Source organism: Tinamus guttatus, unplaced genomic scaffold, assembly GCF_059628265.1.
Source record: "Tinamus guttatus ecotype Peru unplaced genomic scaffold, ASM5962826v1 Tinamus_guttatus_pri_ptg000530l, whole genome shotgun sequence".
NCBI classification, from domain to species: domain Eukaryota; kingdom Metazoa; phylum Chordata; class Aves; order Tinamiformes; family Tinamidae; genus Tinamus; species Tinamus guttatus.
Genome location: NW_028289064.1, coordinates 2020634 through 2044007, shown reverse-complemented (window position 1 = coordinate 2044007; position 23374 = coordinate 2020634). Strand labels below are relative to the sequence as shown.

The 23374-nt window shown below is 40.1% G+C and overlaps 1 protein-coding gene across 1 annotated transcript in view; it reads right to left on the bottom strand.

The window, feature by feature from the left end:
• ITGB1 (integrin subunit beta 1) overlaps positions 1-23374 on the bottom strand; it is a 39858-nt gene that overhangs the window by 1436 nt on the left and 15048 nt on the right. Inside the window, exons 2-15 of the mRNA XM_088533965.1 lie at positions 19693-19762; positions 19381-19466; positions 17928-18150; positions 16087-16257; positions 15572-15810; positions 14022-14177; positions 12751-12846; positions 11836-11925; positions 10650-10790; positions 10353-10555; positions 8346-8584; positions 7453-7675; positions 6029-6261; positions 4549-4715 (exon numbers count right to left, since the gene is read on the bottom strand). Of these exons, the coding sequence (XP_088390091.1) occupies positions 4549-4715; positions 6029-6261; positions 7453-7675; positions 8346-8584; positions 10353-10555; positions 10650-10790; positions 11836-11925; positions 12751-12846; positions 14022-14177; positions 15572-15810; positions 16087-16257; positions 17928-18150; positions 19381-19466; positions 19693-19762 (2337 nt within the window). The remainder of the gene's footprint in view (positions 1-4548; positions 4716-6028; positions 6262-7452; positions 7676-8345; positions 8585-10352; positions 10556-10649; positions 10791-11835; positions 11926-12750; positions 12847-14021; positions 14178-15571; positions 15811-16086; positions 16258-17927; positions 18151-19380; positions 19467-19692; positions 19763-23374) is intronic.

The following is a 23374-nucleotide window of genomic DNA, read 5'->3' as shown; positions in this document are numbered from 1 at the left end:
GGACCGAGCGCTCGGCTCGAGCTGCAGCCCCGACACCTCCCCGGGAGGAGCAGAATCCAAACTGCTCCTGGGAACCATCACTGACACACACAGCGTGTTTGGCTCCACTAACATCCACATAGCCTCCTTCACAGTGTAGCAATTCTCAAAGGGAAGCAGAAAGGCTTGCAGTATTTTAATAAAGCATGTTCAGTATTCATGCTGAATGTTCAGCAGTTGTGATTCTCATGTTGTTCCTGCACAGAGGTGCGGGGTGGTCCTTGCGAATATAAGCACGATACTGCCTTCCACTTGCACTGAACACAGTTAAAACCAAAGACCCACATCTGACCTTGCTCTGTCATCACTAGACTAGAGTGTTGCTCTAAAGGGGGCCTTGTTCATAGGTACATTTTTATACCAACACAAACATCTTGGTTTTATTTCCCTGTGCCTGGTATTTCCCTTTACATAGCAATGATACCACCTATTTCAAGTTGTTACTGACTTCCTCAAAGGATCTAAAATAGCAGTAGCGACTTTATTCAAGCCTTACACAGTAATGAATTAATGAGCTCCAGGACTCAGTAACATTTCAGGACATGCAGTTCAAGTGCACCACACTCATCCCTGACTTTGCAGCCTGCCCCTCTGCCTTTAGGGTTAGATGCGTATAGCTGATGTCCTGTAAAGTCTCAAAAACCACATCACTATCACTGCCCCTTAAAATGGGCTGCATCTTGCCTTAAGTGAGACGCTGTTCAGAATATTTTTTTTTTAGTTCTGCCCTTTAAATATAACACAATCTACAGAAATGGTGCTTGTCTGTTTTTCCTGGGTAATAAACCTGGAAAATCAACTGGGAATACCAGAGGCTGTGTCAAAGAACATTCAAGATGTTAAAGATATTAACAGCCTTCCAAGTTTTTAATGGGACATTAAAGCACGGTGTTCCAAACCCCATCACAGACAAATGCTTTGTTATTAAAATACACGTTTGCTTTACATCAGTGCAGAAAATACACTGGCTTAAGCATGCAGAGTTAGGAAAAGCTAACTGCATTTTTGCCTCATGCCCTTATAAATGAAAGTATTATGCACACCTGAACCAAAATACAAATGACAAGCCATGGGCATATGCAAGATACAAAGATTCAAATATATTAGCATATTGAAAAAAAAATGCATTTGAAAAAAAAAATAAAACCAAAAAAAACCAAAACACCACACGCACTCACAGCTACAGAATAAAGAATTACATTCCTGCAATAGCATTTATTTTAACAAGCCTGGGCTTCTCACAGGGCAAGTTTAGCCCAGTGCTGGATAAAGACACCCTATGAACAGGGAGTTTTGCTAACAGCTCTTCTCAATGGACTTACTATTTCGATAGTCACTTAAACTACCTCTATAGTGTGTTTAAGTCCTATATGCGTGTGTGCAAGGCCTATGTGACTATAAGAAACTGCACTCTAGAATATCCAAAGCAGCCCAAATGTATTGTTCAAGAGCTGTGTCTTCCTATTTTCAGCTCTGATAAACAGTCGTGATTATTTTTCACCAACTCATCTGTCCTCTGTCTGCAAGTCATCTGTCAACCTGTAAACACAGCGGTTGTTTCAGAGGCTGAAACAGAGCCCTGGCTTCGGGGCAACAGAGTCACAGGGCGTCACCTCCCGACTACGATGGGAGAGCGGCTAACCCGCTACTAAGCCAGCTTATTGGCTCCCTGATGGCTCGGATTCAGAGCAGGCAGGCCGTGACGACCACGAGGTGAGTGGAGCGCCGGGGATCAGAGCGCCGCCGCCGCAGGCCGGACCCTGCAGCTCGAGCAGCGGCTACAGAGAAGGGGCAGCGACAGCTCCCTGCCCTGCGCGCGGCGCCGGCACAGGAGGCCCCAGCACCGGCACCACCCGCAGCTCGCGGTGAACGGGAGCCCTCCACCCGCCAGTGCTCCGTACAGGGGCCTCTCCTCCGCAGCCCCACGCACTCCAGCCTGCTGCTCTGCTTCTTGACAGCCAGCTCCCACCTCAACTCAGGTACTCAGCACTAAAGAGCATGAGATCGTGTGTAGAAGCTGACCGGCCCTCACACTTCTTTGAAACTGAGGGAACACGGAGGGAAACGGGCAGAAGGGGGCGAAACCTTTCTGGGGAAAGGACGCGGTGAGGTGAAATGGCAGCACTGAGGGCACAGGAGTCCAGGAGAGTTGTGAGAAAGAAGGAGGGAGCCCAGACGGCCGCCCCCAAGTGAAAAGCATTAAAAAAAGGCAAGAGAGCCCTAACCCTACGGGTTATATATAATGTTAGGATGGAAAAAAAAAATTGATTCCTTCTCCAAAATAATCACTGCTCAGAAAAAAAAATAGAAAGGAGCTGAATGCAAAGTGGCAAGCAAAATAAACATGTTTTACAGTAATTTTGGAGACACTGGGAAGTGAGGTGAGTGTAGAAAGAAAAGGAAGAATATTTCATTAAGCAAGAGCTCAGAATACTTGACTGACAGAATACAGAATAGTTGAGTGTTAATCACAGTGAGGACAGATAATGAGTTTAAATACTCTCAACTCCTGCTTTCTCCACTCATCTTTCCTTTGCAAAATCAAATTTTGAACGCAACACTGAAATAATGAGACAGCAGACAGAATTAAGAGATAAAGACCCTCCCCTGCCTCCTGCACAAAACCCTTTGGAATTTAGGTGGCGGTTTTGCCTTGCTCACATCGTCAGATCTCGCTCTCCTCCCTCCAGTCTGATCTTGTCTCTCGCTGCTCTTCTGACATCCTGCCCTGCTCCTCCTCTCTGTCCCGCTCCATCCCCACCAGCTCGGGGCCTGGGCAGCGGAGGACACCGGATCCACGGCCAGACAAGTCCCCCCGCGATGCCCCTGTCCGCTGGGCGGCAGCCTCGCTCCTCCACACGCGGGGAGGTGCACGGAGAGGGCAACGTTTCCTCAGAAGCGTGAGGTGCTCAGCCACAGCTGAGAAGTGACTAGTAAACCCAGGGAAAATACAGCTGGAGGGCTCAGGAATATTTTCTCCTCTTACCCTGTGGAGACCCCACCGTGACCGAGATACGAGAACTGCCAGATACTGCCAGATTCACCAGAACTGGATGGTAAAGATACAGGCTCGTTCTGTGCTAGGCTAATATGACAAAGCAGGCAATAAAAGTCTATAATGCTGCTCTGAGAGTTTCCAAAGTTATGCTAATTAATAAATATATTTGTAGGCTGGGAAATCTGAGGAGCATCTAAAGCAGCTTTGCAAACACCAACTTCAAGCAGAGTGGCTGCTGATGGGAGGCAGTCACAGACAACCTCTCCATTCAATCTGCTTTGAATTAAAGGGCTACTCCTTTTTTTTAAATATATAAACATATATGTATGCATATATATAGATAGATGCAGACAGATGGATGTCTCTCTCTCTCTAAATAACAGGTAGTTCATTAAAAAAAAATGTAGAACAATTTTTAAGACTGTCCTTGTGCTATTAGTAAGTAAGCCATCTTGCTGTCAAACCACACAAAGGATTTTCAAGCTGCACTCTGTAGAACACCAGGGTCAAGCAGCAGTCGATAAAGTAGGCAAGACTCAAACTGTGATTAACCAACTGTGACACACAGTGAGTTTGAAAAGTGACATGCAAAGGGAGAAGAAAGGAAGAAAATGAAAGAAAATACAAACTGAGACTTAGAGACCAGCTTTACGTCCATAGTTTGGATTCTTGAAATTGTTAATAGGGCTCTTGTATATTGGATTTTCTTGCTGAAGTAAAAGAAATAGTCAGTGTCGAATAAGTCGATAGGAAAAAAGTAACATTCTCAACTACCACCAAAAAAAAATTCATGCTATATGTACAGGAAAGTGTATTTTTTCCCCAGTACAGAACGGAATAATTTAAAATTTAAGCGAATAATTAAAAAGGAAATCTTTTTTATGAAGTGCACATGAGCTTTGATTTCTGTAGAACAATAGTGAAGGGTTTTGATAACAGATTCCTATAATTTGCCCATGGAAGGAGAAACTCTATAAGCAACGTAGGCCTACAGGCCATAGGCTTGTTTTTCCTTGGATAATTTTCTATTGACAAGGGGCAGAGAAGATTAACACGTCTGTACCATCTTGCTGACTTTGTGACCCACTATTGAAATATCCCAAACATATTTGTAAGAATGTTTACAAGATCTTTCATAAGCATGGAATTTTCTTTTTCCTTTTTTACAAGAGTAACTCATATCTTTTGACAGAAGCTCCATGTTACAGTGTGTGATGCAACTGCAAAGCTGAGCTGCTCTGCCTTCAACAATCCCATTTTTTTCCTGGATTTTTATTTCAGTTCAAGTTGCTAATCTCTTTTCTAACCAAAGATGCACTTCTCAAAGAGAAGGATTTTTTTGCTATTGGTAACAAATGGCACATGTTTAAAAACAAAATAATGCTATTTTTGTATTCCAACCTTTTACCCTATAGAGAAAGGATCTGAAATACTTGAGACAAATGAACAAGTCTCCTGCTTTTTTCTTTAACTACTGTAACTCCTATACAAGTAAAAGCTTCTCCACTCACCGTGTCCCACTTGGCATTCATCTTCTCCTTCTCGAATTTAGCAAACTCTCTTCGGTCATGAATGATCATTAGGAGTTTCCAAATCAGCAATAGTGCCAGTCCGATGAGAACTATCCCAGCAACCACACCGGCTACGATGGGAATGATGTCGGGGCCGCTGGGGCATTCTAGGGAGAGGAGCAAGTGAAACCAGATTTTAGAAACGGTAAAGGCATTACAAATCCAGATGCTTTTAAATATCTGTTTTGCACTGAAGCCAGCATTTGAAGCATCAGAGATCTGCTTCACATCGCTTTCACATCATGAATAAAGCTCACATAATTTAAGTTCTGGAATTTATGCATCCTGTAACATTTTCCCTCCTTATTTTCTATTCTTCTGATGTTTTACCTCATCATCAAAGCAGTTCATGTTCTTACAATAAAGTCTGCACACAGCTACCCCCTTCAGCTATTCATCTAGTTTACTTCTGAGCAAAACAACTAGCAATTATATTTTCAGCAAGCAACAGCTCCAAGTCATGATGGTGCTGAGCGATGAACTAATCAGGTTACAAATGCAGATTAACTAAGCAGTCCACATACCATATCAATAGCTTTACAGAAAAGGGGTGCTTAGTTTTCCCCTAGACAGCTGTACTTACTACTTATCTCTATACATTAGCAACTAGCATTTCGCTCCTGTGAGATAGATGTTTATGATATTTCTCTTCTTGCGAATGATCTCTGCTGAGTTTGGGGAAGTAAAAAAAGCAAACGAGCATTTTTGGGGGATAAATGTAACATATACCTTCAAAATAAATGAAGTATATGAGTTTGAAAATAACAATACAAACGAAAAGCAACTTGAGGCAACCGACAGAAAAAGGGATAGCTCTCTCAACTAATTCTTTCACCAATTTTAAATCCTCAATAACTGCAATCCGAGGGAGGACTTTTGTGGAGCCCAATGCACAAAGGAGCAGGGCGGCCCCGCTGCGGCAGGAACAGCTGCCTCTTCTGGGGCCTCTGGATCACACAAAATTGTGGTGCCTCCTGGTGCAGGAAGGCTCCGGACGGAGCCAACACGCGTCACACGTGAACAGGAATCAGACTCCGCGTGTTTTAAGCCTGTAACACCAGCCTGGGCAAAGAAAAGTTACCAACATTTAGGTAGCTAGGATTTGTTAAAGAATATGCAAAACAAGCAGTACACCAAATGAAAACATGAAATACTTGAACATATCTGACTTTTTCATTTTATCTGAAACCAAAACCTGTTTGTGTCAGCGTACCAGGCTTGAAAAAAAATGTAAATAATTAAAAAGGAACCTGAAAGTTTTTATAAAGCCACTCAATTCCAGACATTCACCATTTGTGGTCCAGGTGAGGTGCTACTTTCACATGCACCTAACTGAATAAACCTGAGCTACTTTGCAGAGCTACGGCAGGCAGATTTAGCAGCAGGGCTGAGGGGGCACAGCCAAGCGCTGCGTTTGTACCTGGGATCTCCACCACGTGCACGTTGGCTTCGCCGTTGGAGTTGACGGAGTAGGTGAAGTAGAACCAGCAGTCGTCAACGTCCTTCTCTTTGCAGTGCGACAGCGGGTCGGGCTGCCCGGGCTGCGGCAGCTTGTCTCGACTTTCCACCTTTGTCATGTTGAAATACGTACACTCCTGGGAACAGGTTTCCTTCTTTTCTCCCTTATTGAAGGCTCTGCACTGAACACAGTCCCTGAGGAAATAAAAACGAGGACAAGGCTTCTAAATATGTGCACAATGGATGTGTAGCATTTAATCTAAAGAAATAAAAAAAAAATCTATTGCCATAAAAGCCAGGGAAAAAACAAACAAACAACCACACATGGCTTTTTACAAGCCAGAATGTTTATGCACCTTAATCTTAACAAAAACAAAATAAAACAAACCCTCGTACTAAATTCCTTTTCCTTAAATAACCCTCAAAATTCAAGGATAGACCTAAATCTCTAAAGCAAAGAATATGAGAAATTCCTCAGCATCTTCACGGGAATACAAACACTCTCTCAGGGCAGTACAGAAACAAGAGACACCATAAAAAGCTGAAACATTGGTGAGCTCAGAAGAACAAACTGAGTGACAAGCCTTACTGTGAGATATCACTGAAGTAGAGCAGACTGAGCAAGATTTCGCTGTAAAAAGGAAAGGGCCCTGCAAGGCAGCTGCACAAAGCCCACAGAACCCCTGTTACTAATCAAAAACTTATTTCAAAGCTTCTCCATTCTGCATGGCCTTGCTTTCCATAAGCCCGCCTTTCCAAAGGCGGGCATGCAGCTTACCAGCCCACACCTGGATTTAGTGTTCAACTTTCATAGTAACCTTTTCTCAGTATGGCTTTAGAAGGTAAGTTTTGAAGCAATACAAAAGTTTTAAAAAAACATGCAGTTGAATCTTAGCCTGGAAAATCCCGCAGTAGAGCTGTATGTACTCTTGCTACGTTGATTTCAAGAGGCCAAGAAGATGAGACCATAGCCTGTCATATCCAGACCAACATCCCCTCCAACTCTGCAGAAGTTTGGTTGATGACAACCACATGAAGTAGGGGAATGCTGAAACCTGCCCCAATGAAGCTGAATGAATAAACTTATTTAATATAAAGTATACATTTCTGTGTGTAACATAAAAAGGGGCAGAGGGAAGAATTAAAAAGTAAACCTGGAACTACCTAGAACTTACCAAAATTCTGTATTAGCAATGCTTAGTTTGTAATTCTTAATTCTCATCCAATCACTTCTATTGTCCTAAGGTATGATATGGTATCTCTACGTTTCAGAGCAGAATAAAGCAGAGCATCAAGACCCTCGTTTCCAAACTGTGTATGTGAAAGTAACACAGCCGCAGAACAGGGCGTTTGGGAAGCTACGGACCTGACGTCCTGGGTACTTACTTGTGCTCTGCACACACACCGAGGCAAGTCTGGCACATTTCGCAGGTGGGGCCCTGGAACTTGGGATCTGTGCAGTTACAGGTTCCACATTCACAGGTCCCTCTTCCATTGCAGATCTGCCCGTTAGACGCCATGCACGGAAGGGTGTCCAGGGAGCAGTCGCAGGCGCTGCCCGTGAAGTTGGGGAAACACTCGCACACTCTGCATTTGCAGATACCATTTCCTGTGCATTAAAAAGGTATTTCAGCGAAATTAAGCCTGATTTTAGACATGACATTGTGGCATAAGAAACAGCTGTTAACTGTTTTAGGATAAGCAAAAAGAAAGCACAAAAACAAACAAAAAATCAAGATTAGGGAAAGCTGATCAATAACAGTATAACGTGATGGCCGTTCCCTGGGAGCGGAGAGTAAAGCACAGCTTCAGTTCACAACTTTATATTCCTATAGGGGCCCTGATTGCTAGCAGCTTTGCACATACATAAGCTTATAAAACAAGATTCAAAAAAGTTAACTTTACAACAGAGAAAAATGAAGCTCCTTTGTCTCCCTAGGACACTACAACTCATTCTGCTGCCGTAACTACTACAACCTCATTCACATCTTTTAACTTTATGTTATTAAATAATAATAAACATCAGTTCGTTTATGTCATATCTTGGAGCTGTAATTCAAGGAAGAAGAAATTTGAATTAACATATTCTCATGACCACAAACGGGTGTTCTACTAATAGGCAGATGTTTTCAATTACTATAAATCAGGGCAGATTCTCATTTTTCTGTTATCAGGTAGCTATATACTTGAAAGCTACGTGTCACTACTGTGAAGGGTGGAGTGATAGACTTGCAAAGTGTTGGTCAGCTTTCCTGCTGAAAGCTGAAGTCACTTCTCACCTCCACAAATCAAACCATTCGATCGGTCACAGTTGAAGTTGTCGCATTCACAATATTTGCCAGAATACACTTCATTGGTGTTCTCTCTTTTCTTGCATACACACTGGCCACAAATGCACTCTCCGTTGTTGCTGCAGATTTCTGTGCTGTTCTCCCTCCTGCAGTAAGCATCCATATCCTCACTGTTTACCTCGTCTGTGCTACATTCGCAGAGTCTTCCAATACGCCCTTCGTTACATCTGCAAGGCAAAAACACGACCAAAGATGTAAACACAAGTAAAGCCTAAATAGATAAATAAAAGGACTGCAAAAATAGCACAGGCAACAGGAGCAATAGTGACTGTTTTCAAAAGGACCTTGGATTTCAAAGGAGATTCCCAGCTGATAACCTACCTAGCAGTTCTTGGAGCTGCTGGGGACAACAGGACTAAGTTGTCCCTAGGTTGATGACTTATCCCAGGTGAGAAGCTAAGTGCTACCACCTCCAGCTAAAATTGCCACATAACCATTATTAGCCCCTCTCTAATGTGACTAAACAATAACTACTTCTAAGTGACAGTGAGTGTGCACTGTAACTGCTGTCATCTCTCAATGAGAAACAATCCCTATGAGCAGCAATTAGGCATGGGAGAAGATGATGTTGAGCTGCTGAGCACCTGCAAATTCAGCTGGTATCTTTGGGACTCTGCATGTCTCATTACTAAGGCTAAAACATTAATAAAGAAACAGAGGCTCTTGGCATCATCAGCAATGATGGACCAAAGTTGTTGCCAGGTGTCAGTCAGAACTAATGCTCCCCTCAGGATGCAGCCACTGCTGCAAAAAGCTGTTCTAAGGTTATATGGACAAGTCTTATATATCCTATGTGAAACCAAAGGGACACCAGGGACGGTGAGACAGAGCTCAGTAATTCTTTCTATCGGCAAAAATAAGAAATCTGCTTTCCTTATGGCAAAGCAGCATGAGAACATGACTGCAAAATGAAGCAATTTAACAGCATTTATGGCCTGAAGTCGCTTACTCCTCAGCTTACTGAATACTAAGCAGGCAGGGAGTTCAAGTCCTTCAAATATTCAATTACCTTCTGCCATCAGCTTCTCTGGACAAATGTTAAGCCAGTCTTAGAAACTCTGTAAGTTTCAAGTCAGTATATTTTGCGCTGTCTTTAATAAGCAGTACCATATTAAAGCATTATTAAAGCATGAGGAGCAAGATTCATACATTTTATTTCAGTTGCAGTTCACTGAGCAGGGACCAATACTGCTTTCTAAAGATCTGGATTTACTTTTCTTAGAGAAGTACTATATTGTATTCTGCTCTGGTTTTTGCTGTTCTGGTTCTTGGAAAATAAACTCTTCTGAAATTCTAAGATTTTGCTTTACTTTCTCTGGATTACTTGGTTACTTCCAGAAACCCAGTATCATTTTACTCAATTTTCAAATATGCAACAAGGAGTATATTTCTAATCTATGCCTGTGACAGGCAGCAATGGAAATAATTTTAATTCCTTGTTGGAAATTTCAAATGCATCAGTAAACAAAAGTTATATCTATTCTGAAGGATTTAAAGATGTATACAATTACAAGGAAAATTGTAATGTGTCCTCTAAACATTACAAATAAAGTAGGGAGAAAAGACTGGGAAAGTCATTCAAATTAAAAGGATTTTCTTTTACAACTGTTGACTCCTCCCTGTCATGAAACAATTGGCGAGAGTCTGAGCTCCTACCAAAAACTAGGAAGCCTTCAACGTCCCTGAGATCAGCAGACTTCATACTTGAAATAATAACACTTGCAAAAATATCACAAGTTACAACAGTTTCAATACATGGATTCCTTGCAGAACTGAGACACTATGGGGGAGGAGGGGAGAAAACAAAACTAATATAACAAGAGCTGCAACACTAATTCTTGTCTTTTCATTTGTAAGTATTAAAACAAACCCTAACTAAGGAAATAAAGGTCGTATTTCCCCTCTGCAAAATAAACAATATGGCTATTTACTTACCTGCATGCACCGCATTCAAACGTCCCGTTTCCTTCATGGCAGGCTGGACTGTTGGCTTCTCCTTCGCTCTGACACTGACATTCACACACGAACTGCAGATTTATTTCCACTTCTTCAGTGAAACCCAGTGGTTTGATTTTAATCGTCTCATTTTGCCCATTCGTTGGGCATTCATTAGCTGTTACGCTAATCTCAAATTTTACCTGCAAACAAAATTAATTGAGTACCACAGTAACACTATTAAGAAGTTGTGCAACTTCTATGAATTATCTGAGGAGCCCATATACTCTTAGTTACCTCATCTCCAATTGAAATGTTAGAACACTTTCTTCCATCTTCTTGTGTGTCATTCACACCATTCTTGCAGTAAGATTTATAACTGATTGTCACTCCTTTTGGTAGCTTATTGTTTTCCAGGATAACCTCTGAAGAAAGGGACTAAAACAAAGGTTAGTTATTAGCTAACTTAGAATAGAGTTCCAGGAAAGACATTTTAAGACTGAGCACTGTCCAGGCACCAATCCCAAGCCTATCCTGGAATTCAGATCACCAGTTGTGCTACAAGCAGACGTGAGGCCACATTTGTCTTGGAATTAGGGTACGTGCTCGGAATCATCTGCTGCTTCCTCGGCTGGTGCCTCCTGCAGGGCTGCCTGGGCTGCGGGCGCCTCCATCCTTCCCTGCTGCTGCCACCGCCCGGCAGGCAGGGCAGGACACGCAGGAGCTGCGTGAGGAGAAGCCTCTGGGAGCTGCTCCCCATCCTGCCTGCGCCCACTCGCTCTCACGTGGGAAACACAAGCGGGCTCTGGCTCTGAGCTCGACACGGTCCGAGCAAGGGCCCTCCTCCAGGCAGGTTTTGAGCAGGGGGAAAAGTTGTGGAGTTGGCCCCTCTGTGGGCAGCTCCAAAATGCCAAGATACACGAGCTCGGGGTCTGACAGTCACAGCATCACAGTGGCCCAGTTTTACACCTGAGCCCAGTTGAGCAGCAGGGCACTGGCCCCACGAGCTAGTCCCTCGTCTTGCCAAGGAGAGGGGCTGCTCCCCGGCACAGCACAGATCTGCAGAGAGATCTGGGGCCACATCCAAGAGCCCCTGAAGTTGATGGAGACGTTTGCACAAGACGTTGCAAAGTGACTCTCTCCTCTTCCATGTGAAAGGAAGGCAACTGAAAGTACTGAAAGAACAGGGTTTTTGTTTTAAAGGAAGTAACGTTTCCTGCTAATGTTGGTAACATTCTCTTTGTAATTGTGTCTTAATCAGCTTTGAAAGCCCATCTTTTCCTTCATCTAATCCACTATTGACTTAGCACCATTCTGAATTTTTAATTGCAGCCTTACTGCAATGTCTATATATTTATAATTTAGTATACTAACCTCCTATTTTGTAGAAAATGTAAAATTAACCTTGGAGTATCTGCCTGAAAACACACAACAACTTATAAGCAAGAAAAATAAATACTGCATGAATGAAATCTGAACTTACATTGTAGGCATCTATGATCAGCTGAATCACATTGCTGGAGTTTGAAGACAACGTTCCCACTGCTGATTTTGGTATTAGGTTTTTCAGTTCCTTTCAACATTTACAAAAAGAAAAGGAAAATTACAGTCTTTCTTCCAAAGAAGCTATACACTGTGCTATAAATACCCCATGGCAACATAATGCTATATATAGTGGAGACAGGATTAACTACTTTAAAAACAAGGTTAAAATGTTGCCAGTGGCCTTCATGATTTTTGAATTCATACAAAGCATTACTAGAAAAATGGGCAAAAATCCAACTTTCCCATCCCATCTGCATTCTCACTTTATGTTTGATAATTAAGGCATTCATGTTACGGTAAAACACGCACTAAACTTTCTCTCACACAAGTTGAGCACATATACCCAGGGTCTCACACAAAAGCACGGTGCTTCTAGTGCAAGAGAATGAGGCAGGAAAACCAACCAACCAACCCCCATCCCCACTTTGCAGTTTCAATATAGCTAAAAGAGTAAAATATCTTGCTAGGATAACAGAAGGAAAAAAATAAGCACCTCCTCTACTCAGTCATTCCCTCTTTCACAATCACATCTAGCAGTCTAGCCCGATTTTAAATATCAGGAGTATAAATAGAAGACAAAGGACAAAACATCTTCTTTCATAACTGCTTCTCTTGATTCTGTGTCCACACTCCCCTTGGCTATTTTATTTTGCTCACAGAAAAGCAGCCCTGTGAAGCTACTTTTCAAAGCTACTTCTACCTATACGGACCTGCAGAGAACCCAGGGAGAACAAGATCACCTTCTGCCTGGAAAGCACGCGCACACTAAGGCTCCATTTGCACAGAAGTTTTTTGGGGAATGAGAAGGCTGCGGGGAGTACAGAGAACAGAAAGAGGTGTTACTTAGCTTTACCTTGTAAACTGCCTGAAACTCTTCAGTAACAGCAAAAATTGTCTGAATATTGTTCTCGCTAAGCTTCTGCACCAGGTGAGCAATAGAGGGATAATCCTATGAAAAAAAAATAAAGTACAATTCAAATTTGCAACACACATCAGAAAACCACCAGAAATATTTTTACATTATAAATACAAAACATGTATAAAAACATATACGGCATAAGCTGCTAGTCAGAAGTCTCAAGTTAGAAAATTAAGCTCTTAAACAAAATGCGCACTGAAAATGTTTCACATACGCACATAGGTAGACACAGATAGATAGATATATGTATATATTTTTTTTCTTTTTATAGAAGAAACTAAAATCCTCATGTCATTTATAGTTCCCAGTAAAATTTGTAGCCTCAGTGTTCTCAGAAAATAACATTCAGTAGTTTTCCATAAAACTTCTCATTCAAAACCATTATCTTTTGCACTGTTTATCATAAAGAAAAGCTGAATTCATTTTTTAAATTGAACAATACTGTCAATTTTAGGAATATGTGAACACACAAGCTTTGCAAAGCTTACTGTATTTACATTTACTCTACTGAATGTATTTTTTTACACCTATCTACTTACCAATGAAGCAGAAAGGCAATGTTGTTAAGCACACTTTTATCAAAAAGTTTGCATCATAAAATTTCAAGCAGTCTTCAAAGACCTGCCTGGAAGAGCTCTCTAACTGAGTGATCTTCTTCAATACCCTGAAATACTGAGAACTTTCAGAGGGCTTCAAGAAATGAAAGTGGGATGATCCTCAATTACTTGACAATTATTTGTTTAAAAAGCAAATAGCTGGGGAATAGAAATAAGCTACGACTACTCAAGCTAATGGCAGTAACTGTGGTTTCATGCTTTCCTATTTTTCATTTAGTTGCATGGTTGAACTTAGGGATGTACAATTAAAAATTAATACAGAATTGATAAAAACAACAGTACATGCTCTTCTTAACAGAACTCATGTCAAAATCATTTGAAATGGCTAAAAGACTTATAATTAGTCTCCTTTCAGGACTATTTTAAGATGCTTATATCACTTGAGTATGACAAAGACTGATGAAATTCTAAAAAAATAGGAAGTAGCTATTGCAGTTTGACAGTGAACAAAAACAGTAATTAAACTTACTTCAAGTGTAAAGTTTAAAATATGTAATGTTCTGACAGTACACCAGATGACTTAATGATTTCTCTAAGGTTAAGCACCACAGAACAATATTTTCCCTTAAAGCTGATGTAAAGACTTACATAATAGTGGCTCATTGTGTACATATTATTTTCCAGATGACATTTCCCATCATTTGGTAAAACGATTCCACCCAGTTTCCCATCTCCTGCAAAGTGAAATCCAGCATCCGTGGAAAACACTAACAGTCTTGTAACATTTCTCCATCCAATTTGTTCCTTAGGATACAAATATACAATCTCAGTGATTATCATCAACTTATTTTAAAGTAAAGGAGACCAACAGATACACACATGAAATAGACACTTAGAAGAAACAGCACTGCAAAAACATCACCCTTGAAATTATATAATTTGCTCAAAATTTAAAAGCACTTGCATTTAATTCCATGTCTGTTCTACAGCATTTGTTGTGGGATTTTCACCTCGGCAAGAACTGATCTTTCTGAGATTTACTTTGGTCTCTTCAGTTTTCTTTACAGTGTCTGGGGGATAACAGGATATTGACTGACGTTGACTCCGGAGAATGTCTGGACTAAGTCAATGCCATTGACTTAGGAACAGTGCTCATCATACAGCTGACTTCCCCAAGCCCACTGCTGTCACTGCCACCCAGCTCAATCATGCAGAGCAACACTAGCAAGTGCAGAACTGCAGCAACCCCGAGATGGAAAGCGATGGCTTGTCCGGCGCTGGGCTCGGAGAAACCAAGAGGCTTCGCCAGTTTGGGGCAGCTTCACTCGCCTCGGACAGAATTTGACAGATATTTCTCTGTCCCACTAGTATTCTGGCCTATAAATGCTGGGCCTAACTCTGTAAGCTCTACTTTCCTGTTTTCAGAAACTTCCAGAATTGACGCTCTGATTAATTTAAGGGTAGGAAGCAATATAAAAATCTGACATAAAAATCAGGTATCCCTTCACTCACATTTTGTTTTACCCCAGAAGGCTTGATTAGCACTGCACTTCTAAATGAAGACAGTATATTATTCTTCAGAAATCCTGATTCCAATGACCACCAAAATAGTAACATGGTAGCAAAGTAATAAACTGGTATTTTTAGAGGAGCCTATGTCATAAAGATGCACGAAAGGGTCTGCTGGACTACAGAAAAAACAAAGCCACTGACCTAGATCAGATCTCCTAAAATGACCAAAAAAAAATCAGCTTTTCCATCTACTTATATCTGAGAATGTGGTAGAAATCACAATTCAACAATCTATTCTGGCCATTTTAAGTAGTCAAATAAGAGCTATAAAAATATAAGTTTAGAAATCATTTGAGGAGAGCTGCCTAACTATTTAAAATTCTAGACATGCTTGAGCAGAATTGTTTTTTTTTTTTTTCATTTTTTGCAGCAGCCTTTAAAAATACTGTATTTGGAGTGCATCCATCTGCTGTGGACATGCCCTATAATCAGCATTTTACATTCCCTGATTGTATATTCATATTTTACTCATGTATTTTTACTTACGAAAGATAAATTAATGCATCTATGCAATCTGTCTAGTCTATCTAAGTTAGCCCCCAAAAGACAGTGAGGCTATTCTAAAACAACTTTATCTAGTAGGCAAGTAAAAAAAATAAAATAAAAAAAAATGGATACACACTTACTCCACAAACTGCAACTTGCATTATTGCATCAAATCCACCTTCAGGAGAATCCAAATTACCAGAAATGTGCTGTTTACCTACAAGCTCATTGAATTTATTTCCTTCACTGGTAAGGCTCAGTACATTTTTATAGCTAAATGGACTTGTACAGTTCTGATCACCTGTACAAGGATTTCTGAGTTTGGCTGGTGTTGTACTTATATAGGGCATCACAGTTTTCTCCACGAAAGAGCCAAAGCCTAAGCGAGAACAACAAAAAAGTGTAAGTTGAAGAATTGAATTCTTATTTATATCATGATATAACAGAGTACAATTCCTCTATAGCTGAACTGACTTCAGAAATAGTCCTCATACTTCTTTACATTCCACTTTCTCTGTCATCATCAAGTATTGTTATATTCCTCAAAAGAATCAATTTCCTCAATTCCTCAAAGAATCAAGTTCTTCATAGGTAATTATGTGAAAAATATCAGGAAAGAAACTTCATTTGTTTGGAATACACATATATTTCTTACCAATTCGAAAGTCTGAAGTTATTTTTTCCATTTCAAACATCAGAGCAGTTCCAAGACTTTTCACATTCTCTAAATCATCTTTCATGGAATAGGAGAGGTCCATAAGATAATAGAGATCTATAGGGTAATCTTCAGCTCTCTTAAATTTTAATGAAAATGTTTGAGGTTCCCCTGTTTCAGAGATTAAACAGAAGCCATTAAACATTCCAGAATAACTGCACTGGCAAGAAGAAAATATCAGTATCTCAAAGGCTTTCGATAAAGATTCAAGATCTAAACTAACAGTGAGCAATTTTTTCCTCATACTAACTGAAAACAAGATTAAAGTATGACCAAAAACATCAAGAAGCAATTAGGTATTTCCCATGTCCAACTGCACAGTTTCAAGATACATTATTTCGACTATTCTCGACTATTAAACTCAAGCCTTCCAGTTGTCCATATCTGAAAACTTGGTGTATGAACCTTCCAGAAAGGCTCCTATAATAACAGCACAAGTTTTCTAACATCTACTTGCAACAAAGATGACTCCAGAAATTCTTAGGGGTTAGTGTAGACAAAATAGCATTGAATCAGCTGAAAAAAAAAAAAAAGATAAATCAACCCTGGATAGGATACTTCAACTTACTTTGCATCAAATGTGGTGAGAGCACAGAGCAGTGAGATGAGTTATTTTTTGTCTACAAGACTGAACCCTGAGCTTGGTAACAGAAATATGTAGTCTCACCCACTGAAATCCTACACTGAAAAACACTGCAGAAGAATTACTTCTATATAAAAAAGTACTCTTTTGCCTATTGTGTGTGAAATAAGTAATAGATTTATAAGGTTTGCTTCCTCCCCTTCCTTCCTTCCTTCCTTCCGGGTACTTAATAGTGGTGCTGCTGCTGCTGAAGTCTGACTAATATTTAGCATGTATTTTCTTATTACTCAACAAAATAACAAAATAGCAATCAGGGAAATCATGTGAATCCAGCTATGTAGCAGTCCATCTTCTACATTAAAAAAAAAAAAAAAAAAAAAAAAAGCTGCAGCTTTGTACTTCCTGAGTTGTGTTTCAAAGTCCTTGAGTGGAGAACAAAACACTAACACATACACACTAACACATTTGCAGCCCTGAACTACTCAAGGGTGCAGAGACCTTGTGACCAAGAGACGTGCTTATAAATAGAGAAATGATCTTTGGGGATATTTTGCTTTACTTGCTCAAATCCCTCTGTGTTCTGCTAAATAAACCTCTGCCTTAACAACATAAGAACAATAATCTGGTCTCTGGAAGCTGAAACGCTCCCATTAGAATAAAACTGGGATAACACCAAAATTCCAAAATAACTTTCATTCCTTTCCTTCCCTCTCCCATTGTGCTAAGTTGCTTCAGATCATCTTGCATTTATTAAAGCAGCCAGCACTGAGCAGCTGCCTCCAGCGCAGGCTCTCCGACCAGCACCGCGAGGTGGCTGTTCTGACACTGTCCCCAGGAACTCTACTCGAGGACAAAGTCTCCATTCTGCTCAAGTAATGGAGGACCAAAACACCAGAGTTTAAGAAACAAAAACATATCCCCATCCCCAAAGCAAAAACACCACACAAGGTGGGAAACAGACTCCTAAACAGGCTTTGCAGCCTCCTGCCTCGTCCCTGCTTGGGGTATTTCTGCCCTCAACTGAACAAAACGAGAACCACAATCAATGTCTATTCCAGGGTTTGTAATTAAGAAGGCTTTTAAGATTCTAACCTGAAATCACCCGGACAAATAAAACAAGCAAAACATGAAATGCAGATGTGACAAAAACAAACAAACAAAAAAAATCATATGATGACTAGAATGAAACCTTCCTTACCAACTCTTAGCTTCAGTACTAATTTTTGTGGCTGGATCTGTGTAATGGCTTCTGGTTTCAGCTTCTCTGCGGCACCTATCTTACGATTTGTTACCTCTCTATCTTCAAGCACCTGTTTACTACCTCTGGGATTTTCTATATCTTCTATTGGGCAGCCTTTACTCTTTAATGCTGCCAAGTCATCACATCGGGCAGATGTTGGTTCTCCTTCTTGCAAAAAGTCCTAGAAAACACAGGTGAGAATATCAAGTTCACAGCTATTTGTAATTTGTTACACCCTACACACTGTAACACTTTCTACAGTAAACCCCATGCACTCTTGAAATATGTTGAATTTTATTAAATGAAGCAGTGACTAGTCCAACACTAGTCCAACAGTTTGCATTTACTTATGCTAATCTGTATACAAGATAAGAATGAAAAAAATTGCCCAATGTCATCTCTGGCAGGAGCAGGATGTGCTCTTAAATCAGCTACTCTAGAAGTGCCAGCAGATGGAAACAGCTCATTACTCTAGAAGTGCCAGCAGATGGAAAAGCAGTCGTCAATAATGTGAACCTATCTGTTCAGCCTGTTTTGCAACTACACCTCCTTTAAGCTTCTTTTTTTTTTTTCCTCTGTTTTGGAAAGGCTTTAATTAAAGATTACATAAGAGTACATGGGTAGGACACATCAAAAAATGGCAGCATGCTGACAGAGCAGGGAAAAGACAGACAACAACTCTTATTTTGGGAAAGTTCATTACAAATGCAAGATTCACACACACAAAAAATATAAATTAAAAAAAAAAAAAAAAGATTACTTTGCCTGAACACAAATTACCATTATGTCAAACCCACAAAAAAACTTTAACCTCAAGTATAAATAAAGGTAAGAGAAACAAAGCCTGAAAAAATATTTTTCCATTAAATATTTGCTTATAAATACATTCTGAAGATTTTCTCTATTTCTATAGAAATATACTAGAAATCAGCCATTCTCGTTGTGTTTCAGACTAAAGCAACCACCCACCTCCACAAGTCAACCTATCACAGCCCAGTCTACCATCAAGAGAATACTAAAATTTGAACATCTTTTCATTTTAAAAAACAAACCCTCAATCTCTTCCTCCACCCCACCTATGTCTGCCTAAAATTACCCCTACTCTTATGTCACTAAAGAATATAATTAAATGTACCCAGACAGAATCCATGCTGGAATGATTTTAAATAACTATGAGACAGCCTTTAGGGTCCACATGGACTTTGTATTTAGCAACAGAAAAGGAAACACATGATGAATGACAGATATACTAAAATCAGGTCTTCATTAACGCTATCATACCCAAACTTTACAGTATATATATTATACTGAAGAGCTACAGGAAACTATTATTGGTGTATATAGGCATATACATATAGAGTATTTGTTTAAACCTGAAACTATATAAAAAGATTTTTGCAGTAATACTTACATTTTTTTTACACCAACCACAGTTTGGTCCTGCTTGTATACATTCACCACATGATTTTGCATTGGCTTTTATGCAGTCACTTCCACCTACCAAGGAACACAGATCAGCCACTTCATTTTTCAAAAGGGTGCTAGTAACAGTGTAATTTTAGTTTATTTCATTCTGGACTTATAAATCAAGTTCTAACTACAAACATGTTATTAATAGAAATGAGTAATATATTGCTACTAGCACTTGCCTACAGCAATAGCTGCTAAATATACATCATTTTAAAGCAACGTTCAAGTAACTCAAGCTAATAAACTCATTTACCTTGCTGTGCAAATCCACTCCATATTAAGCAATACAGGAATCCAGCCCAGGCAAACAGTTTTAAATTAATCTGAAAAATAAAAGCAGAAAATTGAATTGTATGATTCACTGCAAATAATAAATAAAAAAGCACGAAAGTACAGATGTAATTATTTTTCACAGGAGACGAGGAATAAGGTGTAGATACAACATGTTGATGATGGAGTCTTATTCTTGCTCATTGGACAAATGTATTTTTCTTAAATATAACCATGTGTATAGACTAAATTTTATATTTAGAGGGCATCACACAGATTATATTCTTTTTAAGCTCTTTTAAAATACTCCTAGGATCATGCCATAATGAACTTTAAAATATTGTTCAATCACGGAAAAAAAAAAGGTAAAAGAACTATCTATTAACATCCTGTCCAAAAGTATGTATGCTCTGAGTGTTATCAGAGATTTCAAAAATAAAAGATATCATAGATCTTTAAGTCAGAAGAAGGAGATTCCCTACAGTCTCCACTTTTTCCCTAGGAATGCGCACAGGAAGAACCACCACCTACTTTTGGGTCTTGTACTGCAACCTAGAAAGCTGCTCCCTTTCCCCCAAAACCTAAAGTCCATTGATACCGAGTCGGCCAATTTTATTCTTCTTTGAACAAAGAACTAAAGAGTAATATCTTCCTTATAAAAATAAAAACAATTTCATCTTTTTCAAATGTAATGGATCTTAATGAATAAATAAATACATGCAAACTATATAATTGGTATATTGTATGGACACAAGATACATGAATGCTTAGAAACCATAACATAGGGTTACTGAATTGTTATTTTCCCTATTGTTGGAATTTTGCCAAGTACTCCAGCGTTGCGATTATGGTTTAACACTGGATTTCAAATGGACCACTCAGTCTTCATTTAGTTTTTCTTCAGCTTTAAGAGTAGGTAGCAAACCAACCAATTTACACAACTGCTTTGAAACTCTGGGGCAATTTTCAATTCCACATCTCTTTTACTCATAAGCACTCGGAGACCCTTATCTCAGACCACCAATCTCCTCGGTAGCCCCACACTGTTACTGCAAATTAAAGCCCTACCCAAGATCCTGAAAATACCAAAAATAAAACATCTGCGTTCAGACAAATACTTTGTTATTTAGCCAAGGAAACTTAAATTTGGTAGTAGAATCTTTTCCTGTGTAATAAGTGATTATTAATGGCATATTACTATCTCATTTAAAATGAGCCTGTCATCTTCTAAAAAACTGTCATTCATACAGACCAGCAGCAAAGACAGCAAACCTTACGTTGGCATTGCAATTAAGCTTTGTTTTTCCCACATTCATTCAGTCCTTCAGAATTGTTACTTTCCACACCCAGACCTAACACAGAGGGAGCAGGCCCTCTAAAAACAACTTCAACACTTTGCTAACAAGTTTTATCTAACAATAACATCGGATGTTTCACATTTTTCTGTCAAATCATTTCAGACTGCTTGTGTTGCTAGGGGGGAAAAAAAGAAATAAAATTGTACTGTAAATAATTCCTATCTATAACTTCTGAGCATTATTACCGCATGCACCAAACTCCGATTTCGCCTTCTGCCCACGCCTGGGGACCTGAGCGCTCCTCACTTCCCCAAATGAAGCATATGCTGCTACTTTACAGAAGTTAAGCACAGCCCACAGAGGGGTCTTCTTTTCAATATGAAACAAATTAAGTTGCTGGCGCTGATTTAGGACGGTCTCTTCTGCTAGCCAAAACGAGAAAAATCATAAACAGTTCACCTTTTTAGGGCAGACGAGCAGTGGATGCACAGCAAGCTCATGCAGACTATATAAATAAGTTAGCAAAGATGTGACACAGTGCTAAAACTATGACTAAGGCAACTTGGAAGAGAAACGTTCCTGTGGAAATGCATCCGCATGATGAATATAGTTCTGGGCACAGATTCCCCGTAAAGTTAACAACCAAAATGTCCGCTTCCATATATGGCGAAGCGCAGGCCTCTCCTGGAGCAAGGAGCCGGCCGCCAGGCCACGCCGGTTCACTTCCTTCACCTCGCCTCACTAATAGTTTTTCCATCTGCTGAGGTTTTGAAAAACCTTGTTAAAAATTCGCTAATTTGGGTGAAAATTTGACAGTTCTTCAACACAAGGGACGCAAGGCGGGCTGCGACGCACAAGGCCCAGGCCAACCCCTCTGAGCAAACAGGCCCTTACAGCCCCAAATCCCTTTCCCTGAGTCACCTGTCTGTTTTGGGCTGCCCTGTTGCAGTTTTTTATATTAAGGGGAAAACAAAGCAAAGCAAAGCAAAGCAAAGCAAAAAAAAAAAAAAAAAAAAAAAAAACACCTTTGCTACATTTGACAGCCAAGCCAAAGGAGTCCTTTGGAAGCCGCTGCGGAGGGGAAACTGAATCCTCCGTCCGTGCTCAGCCACACAACAGGGAACAGAAAACAACTGGTTGTTGCAGGCAATTAAGGAAACCTTTGTGAAACTGCACTCTGCCTCCCCTTTTTAATTAAAACAAAGCAGAGATCTTGAAAAATATTATGATATTTTTCTCCTAGAAGCACCTTACAAAAAGTAAGTCCACCAGGAACTCGGGAACTGAAATATCTTTATTCAACAACTAAATCACTTAATAATAATAATAATAATAAAAATAAAAAATAAAAATAAAAAATAATAAAAAAAATAAAAATAAAAATAAAAATAAAAATAAAAATAAAAATAGCGGTGTGCTTCAGGGGGAAAAAACTACATTTTTACATGTTTGTTAACAACAATCTTTTTTAAATATTTTATGAAGGCAAATACGGACATAACCTTGAATATTTGGACTTACTGCTTTCCAAGTTGTTTTTTTTTTTTCCTGCTACTATGAACTGTAAAACTGAAAGGACTATTTTTAATTATAAAAAGTAGCTCTGATGGAAGCTTCTAATTTGAAGCAAGAGATTCCATAGCTGGTAGCAAGCTAAAGAGGGAGCAAGTCTCCTCTCTTGTGAGACTAATTTGGAATTTGCAAATCTAGGATCAGCACCCATGTAGTGTGCTAATCATCAGATTTAGAACTAAATCTGACCCAAATGTGCAAAACTGCACTTAACAGTGAGCAGAGACCAGCTCAGCTGTAAGGGCTGACCCTTCCCTACCTGCCACTCCACAGGGAGCGTGTATCCTGCCTGCAAAGAAAACAGCTAACACCTGGGAGAGGCAGGAAGCTGCAGAGGATGTCAGGCAAAGGCAGAAATAGCATTTTTCCATTTGGTCAAGCCACTGCTCATCCGAGCTGGCACCTCAGCATCAATCGAGCCCACGTGAAGCAGAGGAAGGAGCGCAAGGGTCTGCTCTGCTCTGTCCTTGCTGCGGAGCTCCAGGCACAGCCACGCTTCAGAACAGAGGGCAGATACGAAGTTGAACTGTTGGGCAGGAGCCACATTTTGAGACAATAACCAGACAGGCTGCTTATTCATATCCCCACAGAGCATGCTGATTAAATGTATATGCCTAGAAATGAATAAGCAACACACCTCAGGACGAGTGTCAGTGCTCCCTGCAAAGTGACCTCTCCTTGTGCCAGCCGTGCTTTCGGGGGGCACAGCTGGGTTCAGAAATGCTGCCTAGAGCCAATCCCAGCATCCAGACCACAGCTACACAGCTGCTCGAGTCCAGCATCAGGCGAGGAAGC